The sequence below is a fragment of the Mizuhopecten yessoensis genome, unplaced genomic scaffold (genome assembly GCF_002113885.1).
Source record: "Mizuhopecten yessoensis strain PY_sf001 unplaced genomic scaffold, ASM211388v2 scaffold8821, whole genome shotgun sequence".
Taxonomy (NCBI): domain Eukaryota; kingdom Metazoa; phylum Mollusca; class Bivalvia; order Pectinida; family Pectinidae; genus Mizuhopecten; species Mizuhopecten yessoensis.
The window spans coordinates 287,720-303,693 of NW_018407738.1; the positions used below are offsets into that span (position 1 = coordinate 287,720).

The 15,974-nt window shown below is 36.7% G+C and overlaps 1 protein-coding gene across 1 annotated transcript; it reads right to left on the reverse strand.

Annotated features, from left to right (window-relative positions):
• Positions 1 to 8,575: 8,575 nt before the first annotated feature.
• Positions 8,576 to 12,991, reverse strand: LOC110456667 (40S ribosomal protein S3). Its single transcript, XM_021507527.1, has 6 exons — positions 12,906 to 12,991; positions 12,102 to 12,326; positions 11,412 to 11,506; positions 10,614 to 10,801; positions 9,422 to 9,617; positions 8,576 to 8,655 (listed from the first exon to the last, which is right to left on the reverse strand). Exons 1-5 carry the CDS (start codon positions 12,936 to 12,938, stop codon positions 9,424 to 9,426), a joined length of 735 nt encoding a protein of 244 aa, XP_021363202.1. The 5' UTR covers positions 12,939 to 12,991; the 3' UTR covers positions 8,576 to 8,655; positions 9,422 to 9,423.
• Between the last annotated feature and the right edge of the window lie 2,983 nt (positions 12,992 to 15,974).

The window sequence follows — 15,974 nt, forward strand, 5'->3', positions numbered from 1 at the left end:
AAAAAAACACCAATCCAAAAACAATCAAATAAGTAAAATGTATTCGACCTTTCTTCAATATATATATAAGTCTATCAATTGTAAATAACTTTAATATAACATTGTCAATAAACGGAAGCTCAAACCCGATTAAGGCTGTCCTTTCTATACCCATTTGAACTAACCATTCACGGGGAAAACTATAGCTTACATTCTTGTGATTGACACCCCTTAGACTGCATATAGTTTTAAGTTGCTGCGAGGCCTGAAGACAGAGAAGACGACCACAACCTGAGGATGGAGCCAAGACCACACCCTTGGGTCTTTTTAGGTATGATCACGTTCCAAAAGAGCCCAGCTGAATGGATATTTTTAATTGATAGTTTTATAACTAACCTCTTCACTTTTAAATTTTCATCAATGTCCTACACGTAAACAATTTTGTACGTCCTTTCCCTGTCCATCACCCATTCAAATGTAATTGTTTTATCATCAAAATGGCCCCATTCTAATTCACTGTATACATTTTCGTGTTCAAAACACATTTTCAGTATTATAAAATGTTAATAATCATGTTAAAGTACTTGTTAATAAGTGCTACTTTATTTGAAATTTCAAGGAAAAAAATGTTAATTTTAAACTTTTAATTACTTTTTAAATTTGTATCAAGTGTAAATATTTTAAACTTTAAAAAAAAGGGTAAAAATTAACAAAAACCAAAAAAAACATTCTGATGAACAATATTGGTCTTTTAATCGGGTCTTTCAAACTATGTTCCCCTCTGGTTTTGCTATGTTTTCAGCAAAATAATCCTTTAAAATCATTGGTGTGTGATTTTACTGGATAGGCTTAGATTGAACAATAGCAAAACGGAGTTGAATGTTTTGCGAATCAACTTGATAGATCAACAGCGGTTTTTGATTGTTAGGAGAAGAGAGGTGTTTGGATAGGTTGAGTATGATTTTTTCTTTCGAACATTATCTTCCCTTCTCCCACGAAAGAATAAACGTAATATATATATATATATATATATATATATATAAATACATTGAAACTTTAAAAAAAAAAAGTACAAAAAAACGAAAACAAATGTAGAATTTATTTGACATTTTTTTATATATGTAAATGTATCAAATGTAGATAACTAAAATGTAACTTTGTCAATTAACGGAAGCAAAGACCTATTAAGGGCTGTCCTTTCTGTACCCACTTGAACTGATCATTCACAGTATGTATGTTTGAACACGGGGCCACCACCAACCGTAAACCACAGACATGAACCACGCAACAACGAACAAGAAAAAATATAATTGTCAGTATATTTGTCAATGTATTAATGTAGCATTGTTAATTAACAGAAGCTCAATCCCATTTAGGGCTGTCCTTTGCTGCAGAGACTGGAGACCGGTAAACAGGTTGAGCTACCACAACAGGCCAAAGGAAGAAAATAATAATTCTCAACAGATAACACATTGCCACATCAGACTAAAGCTTGATACCACCGCTCACACAGAATATAAAAGGACAGCGCCACTACCGACTACAGCTTGATACCACCACCCACACAGAATACACAAGGAGAGCGCCACATCAGACTAGAGCTTGATACCACCGCTCACACAGAATACACAAGGACAGCCCCACATCAGACTAGAGCTTGATACCACCACCCACCCAGAATATACAAGGACAGCGCCACATCAGACTAGAGCTTGATACGACCGCTCACACAGAATATACAAGGACAGCCCCACATCAGACTAGAGCTTGATACCACCACCCACACAGAATATACAAGGACTGCGCCACATCAGACGAGTTTGATACCACCACCCACACAGAATACACAAGGACAGCCCCACATCAGACTAGAGCTTGATACCTCCAGCCACACAGAATACACAAGGACAGCGCTACATCAGACTAGAGCTTGATACCACCACCCACACAGAATACACAAGGACAGTGCCACATCAGACTAGAGCTTGATACCACCAGCCACACAGAATACACAAGGACAGCGCTACATCAGACTAGAGCTTGATACCACCACCCACACAGAATACACAAGGACTGCCCCACATCAGACTAGAGCTTGATACCACCACTCACACAGAATATACAAGGAGAGCGCCACATCAGACTAGAGCTTGATACCACCACCCACACAGAATATACAAGGACAGCGCAACATCAGACTAGAGCTTGATACCACCACCCACACAGAATATACAAGGACTGCGCCACATCAGCAGAGTTTGATACCACCACCCACACAGAATACACAAGGACTGCCCCACATCAGACTAGAGCTTGATACCACCACTCACACAGAATATACAAGGAGAGCGCCACATCAGACTAGAGCTTGATACCACCAATCACACAAAATATACAAGGACAGCGCCACATCAGACTAGAGCTTGAAACCACCACCCACACAGAATATACAAGGACTGCGCCACATCAGACGAGTTTGATACCTCCACCCACACAGAATACACAAGGACAGCCCCACATCAGACTAGCGCTTGATACCACCACCCACACAGAATATACAAGGCCTGCGCCACATCAGACGAGTTTGATACCACCACCCACACAGAATACACAAGGACTGCCCCACATCAGACTAGAGCTTGATACCACCACCCCCACAGAATACACAAGGACAGCCCCACATCAGACTAGAGCTTGATACCACCAGCCACACAGAATACACAAGGACAGCGCTACATCAGACTAGAGCTTGATACCACCACCCACACAGAATATACAAGGAGAGCGCCACAACAGACCAGTTTTAGGTAAGGTTATGAAGTGGAAATCTCCATTTTCTAGTAGTAAAGTTGTACATCTTTAGTTTCCTTTAATTACAAGCAGAAAATTATACATGTTTAGATACCGTGATACTCGGCAATACCTAATTTAGATAAATTCAAATACAGATTTTACCTCTAATTCTAATTAATTACTTTCACTTTATGAATTAGTGGTATGACGAGTATGTGATAATTTAAGCTAATGTTTGACAAAGATTTTTACAGTCGTTCTTATTTTATATTTCAGTACATTACAACACGTGTCCTGAATACTTGGTACAGTATCTACCTACACACCAAAATGCCGCTGAATGTGTAACTTGTGAAGGAGGAATATTACAATTCGTACAGAGGGACATTTACTATAACTGTGCCAACAAGATAGCAGAAACCAAGTGACTTAAGAACATTTTAATTGTAAATTTTAAACAACTTAAACTCATGTATCTATTCACTGGCTGTAGAGAGTAGTATTTTTTTGTTTAGATTGGGCCAAGTGATTGTCGGAAATAACTGCTTATTTGCCAACAACATGTATTTTTCCAAGCCAGTAATCCTGTACAAATTAAGACCTTTCATGTTTAATAACTACTGAGCAATTTTTATAGAATATTATGTGGTGAGAATCGGACGCCATACATCAAGATGTTATCTTACTATAGGCATTGAGATAAGGGATATTATCCTTTTAATGGTTGAAGCCGTTGGCTTTGTTAATATATAACTATGGGCACGATCAGAGGTGAGACAACACTGCCAGCTGGTCAGAGCCTAGGGAAAACCTACCTCCCTCCTCCTAAATGGGGGTAGGGTTGGGTAGCCTGCTCTCCAGCATATTCTGATCTATATTTGGAGGCAAAAATAAAATCTGAAAGATAAATCATTAAAAAAAACAAGGCAATCCATAGTCCGGCCCACCGGTAATGCTTTCTATATTTAACAAACATTTACACTCTGCAATTTTTTTCAAAAGTTAAGGTCAAAAGTCAAAGCATAGGTCACAGTGAGTTCATATAGTGACCTGCTTCTTGCACTCTCAAGATGTCCTTGTACACCAAATCTGTTACTCCAGGTGAAATAGTCTAGAAGGTATGTCCCGGGAACCGGTGGGGGAATAATAATTTAATAAATTCGTTGGTGAGCCATTTATGCCAAAACCCATGTCTTTGTGTTATGATTTTGTAAAATTAATTTGTCTTTGGTTTGATTGAGAACTGTAAACATACTTATTTTAGCAAATTGTTTTTTTATAAATGATGCTGAACCTGGCAGATGTAGAGTTGGAGAATCAGTCATGATTATAAGTACGTTATGTAAAAAATAACTATACTGCTAAAATAAGTATGTTTACAGGGTCTCGGGATCATTTGGTTCTGTGGTGTAAAGAGTTCATTAGTAGAATTGATAAGATGCTACATAATTGGCAACTTGAGCTTATCTTTCATGATCCTCATCTATTTTGTCTACCTTCACGTTTAATTGAGTAATTGGGAGCAGTCGGAATCAGGAATAGAAAGTGATCTGTATCTGTATTAACTTGTCCACGATTCTTTTCAATTCTTTCTTCTAATTAATTCATGGAAATACACACTCAGCTAAGGGCGGTAATCAAGCATGCAGTGCCTAATCAAGATGGCGGTTCTGTATACTGAAAATAGAAGATCATAAGTACTAATAATCAAGATAACAAGCAATCTATTCATAATTTTAACAACTATTGTTGCTTGCACGAGATTGATTTGCAAAATTGAACATTACCACTGGCGAAATGTACCTGTACAGTGAAATCTGTCTTATTGGACACCCTGTGGAATCCGACATATTGGTTGAAAAACTCAGTGTGTCATAATACAGTCTTTATTTTGTATTCGTTATATAAACAAGACTATGTTTTGCCTCTTTAGCCACCAATAGTAAAAATGAGAACCGGAACAAAACACAAAATTCATATCTGGACCAAATAACATGCAACAGATTAGGATCCATGTATACAGCAGTAAAATGTACATGTACTTCTGAAGATGCATTAACAGTGGAAATTTAGTTGGGAATATACTTTTGATATATAAGTTCAATGCAAAACTTACTTATTAAAATGTCTGTTACAAAAGTCTAGTTTGTATACTCGTCGTTTAAGAATATGAAGCAATCAACCAGATAGTTGATACATGTAAGTCTAGGTTAAGTTGTTACTGTCCTCCTACTTTTGTAGAAAAAGAGCTGAACTGTTCAATCCAAGATAAGTATTTGAATTAAGGATCCCTGTCACATTGTACTTTAGTTTTGTCGTTATACAGTTACCTCCCCTTAACTTCAGTTTAGCTAAAACTGTATGACAGTTGGGCCATTATTATTTTATTATAAATTAAGCTTTCAAAATTATATTTACTTGTATGGTATATAAGTTTAGGTGGCGTTGGACTAAACGTTTAGAGATGCAACACCAAAAACACAGCTAGATGCAAAAAGTAACACGATGAGGATTATTTAGCAGTCGCTGGACCAGGAAATGTGGGACACATTCAGTATGTGAAGCAGGGATTGCAATGTCAAAAACAAGAGGCCCAAGGGCCTTAGCGGTCACCTGAGTTATATCATAGGTACTGGTAGCTTTATTTTATTGTTTAGATGTGATGTGGAAATCAGCATTTAAACTAAGTGAAATACAATACTTGTCATGTCATCAAAGGATAAGAATTTGAAAATATTGGTAAATGTTCCCTTTGGAGCCCCGCCCTAGCCAGTGGGGATGGGGCAGGAATCCTAATTTTACAAAGTAATACTCTCATTCACCAAAGATGATTCTGACTAAGTTTGAGTAATTTTCTGCTGAAAATGGATAAAATATATACCCAAAAGTGTTATTTCCCTATATAAACTATAGTAAACTTTACCCCCTCCTCAAGGGAGAACAGTTAGCCCGGGGGTTCTGAAATTTACGATTAAAATAAAGCCCCTGATGATTTTCTTTCCATGCAGAGAAAATGAATGTAGTACCTCGGAGTCTGGAGAAGAAAAATTTGGAAATATTGGTTAATTTTTCCTTTCGGGTCATGCCCTGGCCCCTAGGGTTGGGGTAGGAATCTCAATTTTACAATTTGAAACCATCTTCCTCCAAGGATAATTCTCACCAAGTAAAAATAATTTCCTACAAAAAGTTGTCAAAATATACCCAAAAGTGTTATTTCCCTATATAAACTATAGTAAACTTTACCCCCTACCCAAGGGAGAACAAATAGCTCGGGGGTCCTGAAATTTACAATTTAAGTAAAGCCCCTGATAATCTTTCTTTCCATGTAGAGAAAATGACTGTAGTACCTCTGAGTCTGGAGAAGATTTTTGAAATATTGGTTAATTTTCCCTTTGGGGCCCCGCCCTGACCCCAGGGGTTGGGGTAGGAATCCCAATTTTACAATTTGTAGCCTCATCTACCAAGGATGATTCTGACCAAGTTTGAAAAAAATCCATCCACTGGTTCTTGAGAAGAAGTTGAAAATGTAAAAAGTTTACGCACGACGGACGGAAAGCGATTAGAATAGGTCACCTGACCTAATAATGTAATAAAAAGAAAATGTTATTTTTTCCCTGTTGATTACCAGATATGTATTCACCCATATAAAACAAATATGTGATAACAAACAGAAAACCAACGCTATGTAGCACATTCAAGAGTTAATAACTTCTTCGACAAGTATTCTAAACCAGATACTGACATTTTATATAAATTATTTAAAGGGAGTCTACGATTGACGCTTTAACCCAAAAGATATTTGTTATTTATCCAAAAGATAACTACAACGGTTTTAGATTAGAGCTACCTGTATACACATGTAAGTCTGTGGTATTACCAATAAAATATCTAGGTAGGTCCATTGTATAAATGATATTTTATGTAAATCATGTTCTATATCCTTTCTCCAAGAATGATGTATTACCAATTGCTGACATTTAAACATGCAGTTAAAAATGTACATTTTCGAGTCTTGGGACAATTATTGAGTGACAACAGTGCAACATGTGAGGATGCTGATTGTGAATAGAATATTCTGAGCGATGAAAAATGCCATTTATATTCGAAGAATAATTTCAAGCGTGCAGGATCCGTTACTTTGTAGATGCTGGAGTGTCAGTAGGTGATAATGATGAAAAAATCTGTTGTCCAGTAGTTTTGCTGCATTTTCTTGTTACCATTTTGATTATACTACAGAGTAGCTTTATACGTCTCTGTTTAGACTGAAATGTAGCCTAACGTTAGAGCTTATTATCTATTACTATTCACCAACTACATATCTGACCGAGGTATGACAAGTTTGGTTATGCAAGTCTATGTAAATGTCGGGTTGAAATCAAGGATGTTAATTAGCGGCTCTCAGGACCTGGTTCTGAGGAAACCATGCACATATTCCAGTTAATGTCAGCTCTCTGCCCCCATGCCGGCCATACCCAACGTTTATACAAAATTGAGTCCCCTTGGCCCAAGGATGCTCCAGACCAAATCTACTTGGCCATTCAGGACAAGTAACGTTTTAAAGGAAAAGTGGACGGACTTGGACTGGTCCCATTTCTCTGGGACTCGTGACCGCGCTTCAGCTTAATGCAAGATTCTTACTTCAGCCAAATAAAATTGATTTTTAGTTACGAAAAAGTAATGCGACTTGTACATGATTTTCCTCTATTTTTGCTATGGTTACATGCCTCAAGTTTTCCCGCTGCAGCAGAGGCATTTGTATCCCACTTCAAAGTTGAATAACCAAAGAATTATAGCAGTACAAGTTGAAACTTTTTGTAGTGCGAGAACATTAATTTGCATTTAGTAAATTGATGTATAGAATACTTAATTTCAAAACTATTGCTAATGGGAAAATTTCCACTCTGAACAGTTTTTATTGTTACAATACACACACAAAAATCCCACTTTGAAAGTGTACAACTTTTAAACACTGCACTCCTTGATGTAATTTCTTCCATTTACTTGTAGCTGAACTGAAAACGTCTCCTTTTCAGAGGTGGATCTTGTTTTGAAAGTTAGAACTTCTGCAAATTATATAATCCAAAATAAAAATAAATCCATTGGTGCTTTTAAATAAAGATATGTGGGCACTAGACATATTCCCAAGAAACCAAGGATTATTTTATTGGCCTTAAATTCATCATTGCTTTCCTTACGGGAAATATAAAGTGAACAAGGCATCACAAGTGATACAAATCTATGTAAAAGGAAATGAAGTGGCTAGCAGCAGTGACCTTGACCATAGAAACTTGTTTAAGGCAATGCCGTGCCAAACACTGGTATCAAGTTTCATGAAATTCCGTTTAGGAATGAAGTCGGTAGAGCGATGACAAGAGTCTTTTTCCTGAAAATAGTAAGTAACCTTAAAATTAAAAACCCAAAATGCAGACTTGTTCAAGGCATTGATGTACCATACACTTGTATGTAGTTTCATGAAATTCTGTTGTTAGAGCAATGACAAAGATTTTTCTAAAAATAAATGTAGTAACAGTGACCTTGACCTTCAATGTAGAAACCGAAAATGCGAACTTGTTTAGGTATTGTCATACTTGTATGAAGTTTCATGAAACTCCATTGAGAAATGACAAAGAGTGTAACATACATACGTACATGTAAACAAACATACGTATGGGCAGAATCGTATATATCCCCTCGAATATTAGTTGAGAGGGATAATAAAATCTTGCATAAAAAAATCCTGACATTGGAACTCCAGTCCACTTCCTCCAATTTTTGAGAATCCACAAATTAAACCAACACAGCATTTACTCTTCACATGTTTATTTTACATGAAGTCCATCACAATCACTTAAATAGCATCTTCTTTCGTGATGAGGAGGAGACCTACAATGAACGAGGGAGAAAATTAATATTCTGGTATCCTTTATTTAAGACAGCATTCTAAGGTGTGGAAATGCATGGTAAAATTTGATATCAAATAACACTTTTGTATTGATCAATAAATAAAAATAATTACAACTTAAACAAAATTATTTGCCTACCAACCTACTCTATTTTATCAGAAAAGTTACCTGAAACACACATATTATTTCTTTGGCCTTATATCTAATGTGGAAGGGTTGAAAACACCTATAACACAAGAGCTGTTTCTATTTACTAATAAACATTACAATTTAATACGTTTTCACCAATGAAATATGAGAATTACAGTAAAAGATTGTTGTTTATTTGCAACATCATAATCAAAAGGATGAGGTGTAATGTTGTTTTTGTCACACCAAAAAAATGGAGACATCATTGCTGATAATATTGACCAATTCAGCGACATTGTTGTTCTGTGAATGTTACAAGAAATTGTTCTTTTTTCTTCATCATTCCAAGTCTGACACCTTGTCATCCCTTATTTAACAAGCACTGTTCAAGTAACAATTTCTTCATTAAAATCTTGTGTATTGTGCATACTGGCTCTGTAATCGTTTTAGAACAATAGCCGGCGTGCAAAATCAGTAGGAAGGGCCATGGCTATGATAATTTTATCAGACTTTTATAAAATACTGAAAGTGAACAATGGAGCTATGATCCATTAAGTTTTATTTTTCACACATTTCTATCAAGTCTACACTAATACAACAAGTATGTTTATCCTTACCCTCATGCTACTGGTGTTTGTGCTGGTTCGGGGGCCCCAGGCTTGGCGGTTCCCTTCTGTTCACTGTAGGGCTGTGCGGGTATCTGTTCTTCCTTAGGCTCCACAATGTTTACATGATCTGGCAGGGGCTTCTTTGGGCCAATCTTACCACTGGGGTCCCATGGCAACATAATTTTTACTTTAATTCCCAATACACCTGTAAAGGAAGTCGTATGTCAAAATTAACTTTCCGATGTAAGAATTCTAACAAATGCAAAGGTGCTTCACATATAAAGAATCAAAACATACTATCATTTGATCAAATTTAATCTCGGCCTTGGTATTAAATGAAAGGATATTTCCAGGATCCATGAAAAATAACATGAACACCTCAAGATTTGTTGTAACTCCAGTATTTGAAAATAGCTAAAACATGACATGGTATGGACCTACGTTCTATAGACATATCATGTGGAATACATTGAGATTTATGGAAATCTTGGTTAGTTATCATTCTGGTGGTCTATATAAGCCAACAAACAACCAACAAAATTGATATTTGTCAGAACTCTGATTTATGCAACAAGAAGGTTATTCAGTCAAAAAAGAATGCATCTTATGGAGACTATAATTACAACTGTTTATAGACTAAAATAGAAGACCAACTTTCGATACCTACGTTAATATTTGATGCCTTCCACAATATTACATTTTACCTTAATTCAAACATTTACAGTTAAGATTCACAAATATGGTCTCCATGTTACCTTTGCAAAATACTTTTTTCAGCCTATACCTGCCAGTTTTCGAGCAAAATCCAACAACAACAAACTATTTTGATTGGAGAACATATAAATACATTTCCTGAACTGGTTGTTTCTACAGCTAACAGCCCTTAGTCCTACAACCACATACCTCAACTGTACAATCAATTTTTGTATTGTCATCAAGTGAGTTTTTGTTTTTTTAAAGAAATATTGGTCTCTTAAATAATTTTATTAACCCAGTTAAACCAGTATTGTAACTTAATTTAGTGCTCAGCTACTTCTGGAAGCAAAACGCTTGCTTGAGACCTGACGTATCCAAAATACAGTAATGAAGTACCTTGGACAGATATCCGAGATAAAGCACCTTATATGATGCCATTCCAAGGCAGTATTTGGCTAATATATTTTTCAATCAAGGGTTGACCCCAGACTGGTTTTACACCTACCCTGCCTTAGAAGTACGTGTCGGACTGCTGTGTCTACATAATCATTGATGGGCTCTCCACTGTGGATCATAAGGCCATCTACAAACTTCATGGACTTTGCCCTCTGACCTCTCAGCTTGCCAGACACAACAACTTCACATCCCTTTGCTCCACTCTCCATGATGAACCTCAACACACCGTAGCATGCCCTGCAATGTGAAGGTGATGTCAAATTAGGAAACTACATCAAAATATAATATTAGTACAGATAGTACAGATAGATCAGATTTAATCTTATAACAGCAAAATATTCAACTAATGATTAATTTGACTCAAAGTCAGAAATCCATTGCTTGCAGCATCACTTGTACCAAAACAGTACCAAAACAATTGACCCTGTTTATTAGTTATTATAATCAGCAATCAATCGAACTAATAAGAAAACCATTTAACAGATTATAACCATAATAAGTATCACAATATGAATTGAAATAGGTGATTTTTTATTATGCTTTCGTTAAAGTCGCTGTTGATGCAATCAAGAGTATGTACCCAATATACATGCATCACTTTGTCTATAAAACACTAAGTAAAACCTGTCATTTCAATAATCATCCATGTGCTTATCTTAATGTAATCAAAAACATAAAGACCACTTTTCATAAACAACCCCCACTTTCTCCTTTCGGCAATCTTTATTGATATGTTTGATCATATATCGTATAGAACTCAAAATTGTTTTGAGAAAACTAGTGTTTACAGTTAATTATGTGGTCTAAAATCGATCAGAGAACCTCCTCTGTACAACATTACACTTACCTCCTGACAGCGAGTCCACCGATGAGTTTGTATCTCAGAGACTCACACTGAGCGATGGCACACAGACCTCTCTGGGCAACCTTCTCTGCATACAGCTGCAAAAATTATACAGATCATAAGAGTCGGAAGAAATTTTAAGTCTTAAAACCAAGTATTCAAAACTTTAATTCTTAAAACCAAGTATTCAAAACAGCCTTCGTGAGTGTTATTATTTACATGCATTTCTGGTCGGGTTTGAACATATGAATGAAGAGAGAAAAAAATATTTTACTTTTAATTACTAAATTTTCATGTGTTGATACTCTTCTTACTAAATGCTCTTTTGGCAGTCGCTTTCTCCAAAACTTTCTCTTGAGGACCTTGGATTGAGCCAATCGCAGGCAATCAATATTACCAGATTTAGCGGGATCAGGGGAGGTGAAGCAAATTGATTACATTTACATTAATCACTGACAATTTCATCACCCAAGGTCAGTTATAATTACACAGCACACCTGTCCAGATTTATGAGGTTTTTTTAACACTTTGCAACAAACCAGATGGTGTCCATCTGAAAGGCATTTATTCTCATGAAGTGTAATACCTTATTTATCAAGTTTGTAAACAAATTTAATTCTCCTCTCTGAATTCTCTCAATCCAACATCAAATTTCTGCGAGTCAATAAACCTGAAAATGCCCAATGAACATACTTCAACTGTTCCTTCCGGGAAGCTGAATCGTTTCTGTACAACAGAGGTAAGTTCCCTGATTCTGCGTCCCTTCTCTCCGAGGACATTCTGGGTTCTTGTAGCCAGGATGATAATTTCTGTACGAGTTGGTGTGACTCGTACTTCTACCCCACTGTAACCATCTTCAGCAAGTTCTCGTGTAAGGAAGTTGTTCAACTCTGCCTTGAACACACCATCAGCTACGAACTAAAGGAACAAATGAAAGGGTTAAATTTGCCATTATAATGCTCAATATGAGAGAAGATTTTACAGATAATTTCAACATTAAGTTCCTTCCATCTTGCACAATATACAAACATAACCTTAAATGACGATTGAGTTCCAAATCTGCGACTTTATGACAAATAACAATGAATAAATGGAGTTTCACTCATCATATCATGAATTGTTAATTGAAAATTTCAAGGAGAAGAAATAAGTTAGTAACAAAATAAACAACATTTGACAGCTTGCGTCTTTTGGAATACAAAATGTATGACAAATGAATTTAACTCGAACCGGAGTTTACTCACACTGTCAACACAAATCGTATAAATGATCTACTATGGTATAATCTGCAATAATATCATCACGTTTCCTCTGAACATCAAATGAATGTGTAGATATCAACATGACATGCCCTCCACAATCGGCCTCAATCTGCTTTAAATTGGGACATCAGGTCATGCAATGAACTTAAACGGATAGATATATTATCATTCATTGAGGTAATGTCGTTTAAGCTTTATTTGAGCACCATTTGATGGTGTAAAAACAGTTTCTAACCTTCCTTTTCTTGCTACCTTGCGTGGCCGCCATATTGAAAGGCTTAAAGAGGAAGTAGAGGTACTTCCGAACCCCGATCTAGATTTTGTGTTAGGGGAAGCATGACCCCGTATAATTAGTTCCGTAAGAGATTTTACAGTTATATAGCATTTAAAAAATGTCGCCGAATAAAGTCTTGTGGTTTTTCTTTACATTAGGACGTAAATGCCCTTCTTCTTTTCAATCCAGAATCATTCTTATATATCTAAGCCACAATCTTTTGACCAGAGATGTTGATCAGTACACGGACTTAAATAGCCTGATCAGTATAGACACGGACTTAAATAGCCTGATCAGTATAGACACGGACTTATATAGCCTGATCAGTATAGACACGGACTTAAATAGCCTGATCAGTATAGACACGGACTTAAATAGCCTGATCAGTATAGACACGGACTTATATAGACAACTGCCTCTCCGGCATAGGAAATATGTCTTGTGCACCTTGATGTCGCGAGAAACCACAAGAACGCTATCTAAGTCCGTGGTATAAGAGTGTTTTTATAAAGTTCAATATACAAGTAATAGAAATCTATCAAGATATGCTCATGTTAAATATTCAGGATTGTAATTTTAATATTAAGATGCTGCATATTTAGCAGGGGAACACAACTTCACTTTGACATGTTCCTGTTTGGGAACAAAACCTGTTGCCTGGCTCACGTGGGTAAATATAGCTAAATATGGTGGTACCAATTAAAGGGAGGAGTTGCAAAGTATAACTATATTCATCCTCGAGGATGAACTATTTTTGTACCAATTATATTATCTCCAACGTGCCATTCATTCTCTTGCCATAATGCCGTGATGGCCCATGTAGGTAAATCCCTGCTATAAAAGAGATGAATGGATGATGATCGATGGTATGTAATGTATCATGTACCAGTTGTATGTAATTGTTGCTTTTGCAATGTATGTAAATCTTACGGAAATAAAATTGAATTGAATTGACAAGTCTTACATGTATGTGGTTATAATTATCCAACACAACTCCCAGGTCCACCCCACTCACACAGTCCCTAGGTACCGTCCCCAACCAACCACAGGGGCCTGAGAGTTTGTTACAGCCAAATTTGGACTAAACTGAGGTGCATGCGTGGTCAGAGCAGTTTTATACGTTTTAGGCGTTTATACTTAGATCAATTTTCGGTAAAGATGCTACCCCTAATGGTGATATATACGAGAAGTGAGGGAAGCTCTCGATGTCGAAAAATCGACCCACCTAACTTTCTTGCATAAAAAACGCATCTCTAGTTGATATACAAAAATAAGCTTAGTAACCGTAATAAGATGGATATTTTTTTCTTTTAGAAACCTCCTATATACACGTAAATGTATTCTCTTTCCGCGGACATGATCTCAAAGTTTTTTCGCAGTCATAGAGTCCCTTTTTTCCATATTCATGAAGTTAAAACGTCAGCCAAACACCTTACAATCCTGTTATCAGGTTTTTGTGTGTAAATCTATATATAAATTTCCCGACACGTCCTTACAAGCCAGCGACACGTCAGGCGACGCTAAATTCAATAAACCAATCTATTGAGGCGTCAACCTTAAATATGTTTTACAGCGCCTTGGTAATGGGTTACAGTGGCAGTGTGGGTAACGGGTGACAGTGGCAGTGTGGGTGATATGCATGGTAACGGGTGACAGGGGCAGTGTGGGTAATGGGTGACAGTATGCACGTGGGTGATATGGTAACGGGTGACAGTGGCTGTGTGGGTGATATGCATGGTAACGGGTGACAGTGGCAGTGTGGGAAACGGGTGGCAGTGTGGGTGATATGGTAACGGGTGACAGTGTGGGTAACGGGTGACAGTGGCAATGTGGGTGATATGGTAACGGGTGACAGTGGCAGTGTGGGTGATATGGTAACGGGAGGCAGTGACAGTGCGGGTGCTATGGTAACGGGTGACAGTGGCAGTGTGGGAAACGGGTGGCAGTGTGGGTGATATGGTAACGGGTGGCAGTGACACTTACCAACCTGAAGAAACGGGTGACAGTGGCTGTGTAGGTGATATGGTAACGGGTGGCAGTGGCAGAGTGGATGATATGTATGGTAACGGGTGACAGTGGCAGTGTGGGTAACGGTTGATAGTGGCAGTGTGGGTAACGGTTGATAGTGGCAGTGTGGTGATATGGTAACGGGTTACAGTGGTGAATTACGGTTGCAATTATATATATATGAATTACGGTTGCACGATGTACCCAAAAAAGAAACCCCCTTCTCAAACAACAACAAAACCACACACTTTTAGTATTGTGTATTGCAAATATAATTTCACATGTTTTGACAATCTTACTTATTTTCGTCGTTGTATTTGTAATCTATTTATGTATGTTGTAAAAAGATTATCATCAAAATGAATTATTTTTATAAAATAACCTTACTGTGAATGTGTTTAACCACGGTCATAGATCGCAATACAACACCGTGGTGCAATTAAGGGAGTTAAACAATTGAAGATATGTTTAATTCGTCGTATTTGAAACTATCTTTAATTGAATCGAACCTATCTTTAATTGAATTCTTTAATTGAATTGTGCCTATCTTCAATTGAATTGTACCTATACATATGTATCTTCAATTGAATTCCACTTACATTGTATCTTCAATTGAAATGTACCTATTATCTTCAATTATTTGAAGATATGTGCAATTATTTGAACATATGTTAATTTGGCGTTCCATAGTTAACACATACATGTATATTCTAACATACTCTCGTAATTTCGAATTGGAGGACTACAATGTACATACAAATTAGATAAACATATATCATTATATGTACATTCTTTTTGGGTGATTCGTGCCACCCTATGAATTACTAGTTTTCATTCAATTTTTGTTCATAAATTTGATACGGAGAGGTGTTTATATAATTCTCTGATATATAATATAACCCCTGAGTGGCAACACACACCAGATTTGTATAGCATCGTTATAGCACAGAAACATATAACGTCACATCCGGAACTTAGATATTGGGTAAGAAATTGTATCTACACACTGTGTAAATCAATAGT

What these genes read in the sequence shown, in the direction of transcription:
- LOC110456667 (XM_021507527.1), bottom strand. Translation starts at nt 12,938, where the DNA reads ATGGCGGCCACGCAAGGTAGCAAGAAAAGGAAG. An exon ending in TCCCGGAAGGAACAGTTGAA is followed by an intron (nt 11,507 to 12,101) that starts GTATGTTCATTG and finishes TAATTTTTGCAG; the next exon opens with CTGTATGCAGAGAAGGTTGC. An exon ending in GGTGGACTCGCTGTCAGGAG is followed by an intron (nt 10,802 to 11,411) that starts GTAAGTGTAATG and finishes TTCACATTGCAG; the next exon opens with GGCATGCTACGGTGTGTTGA.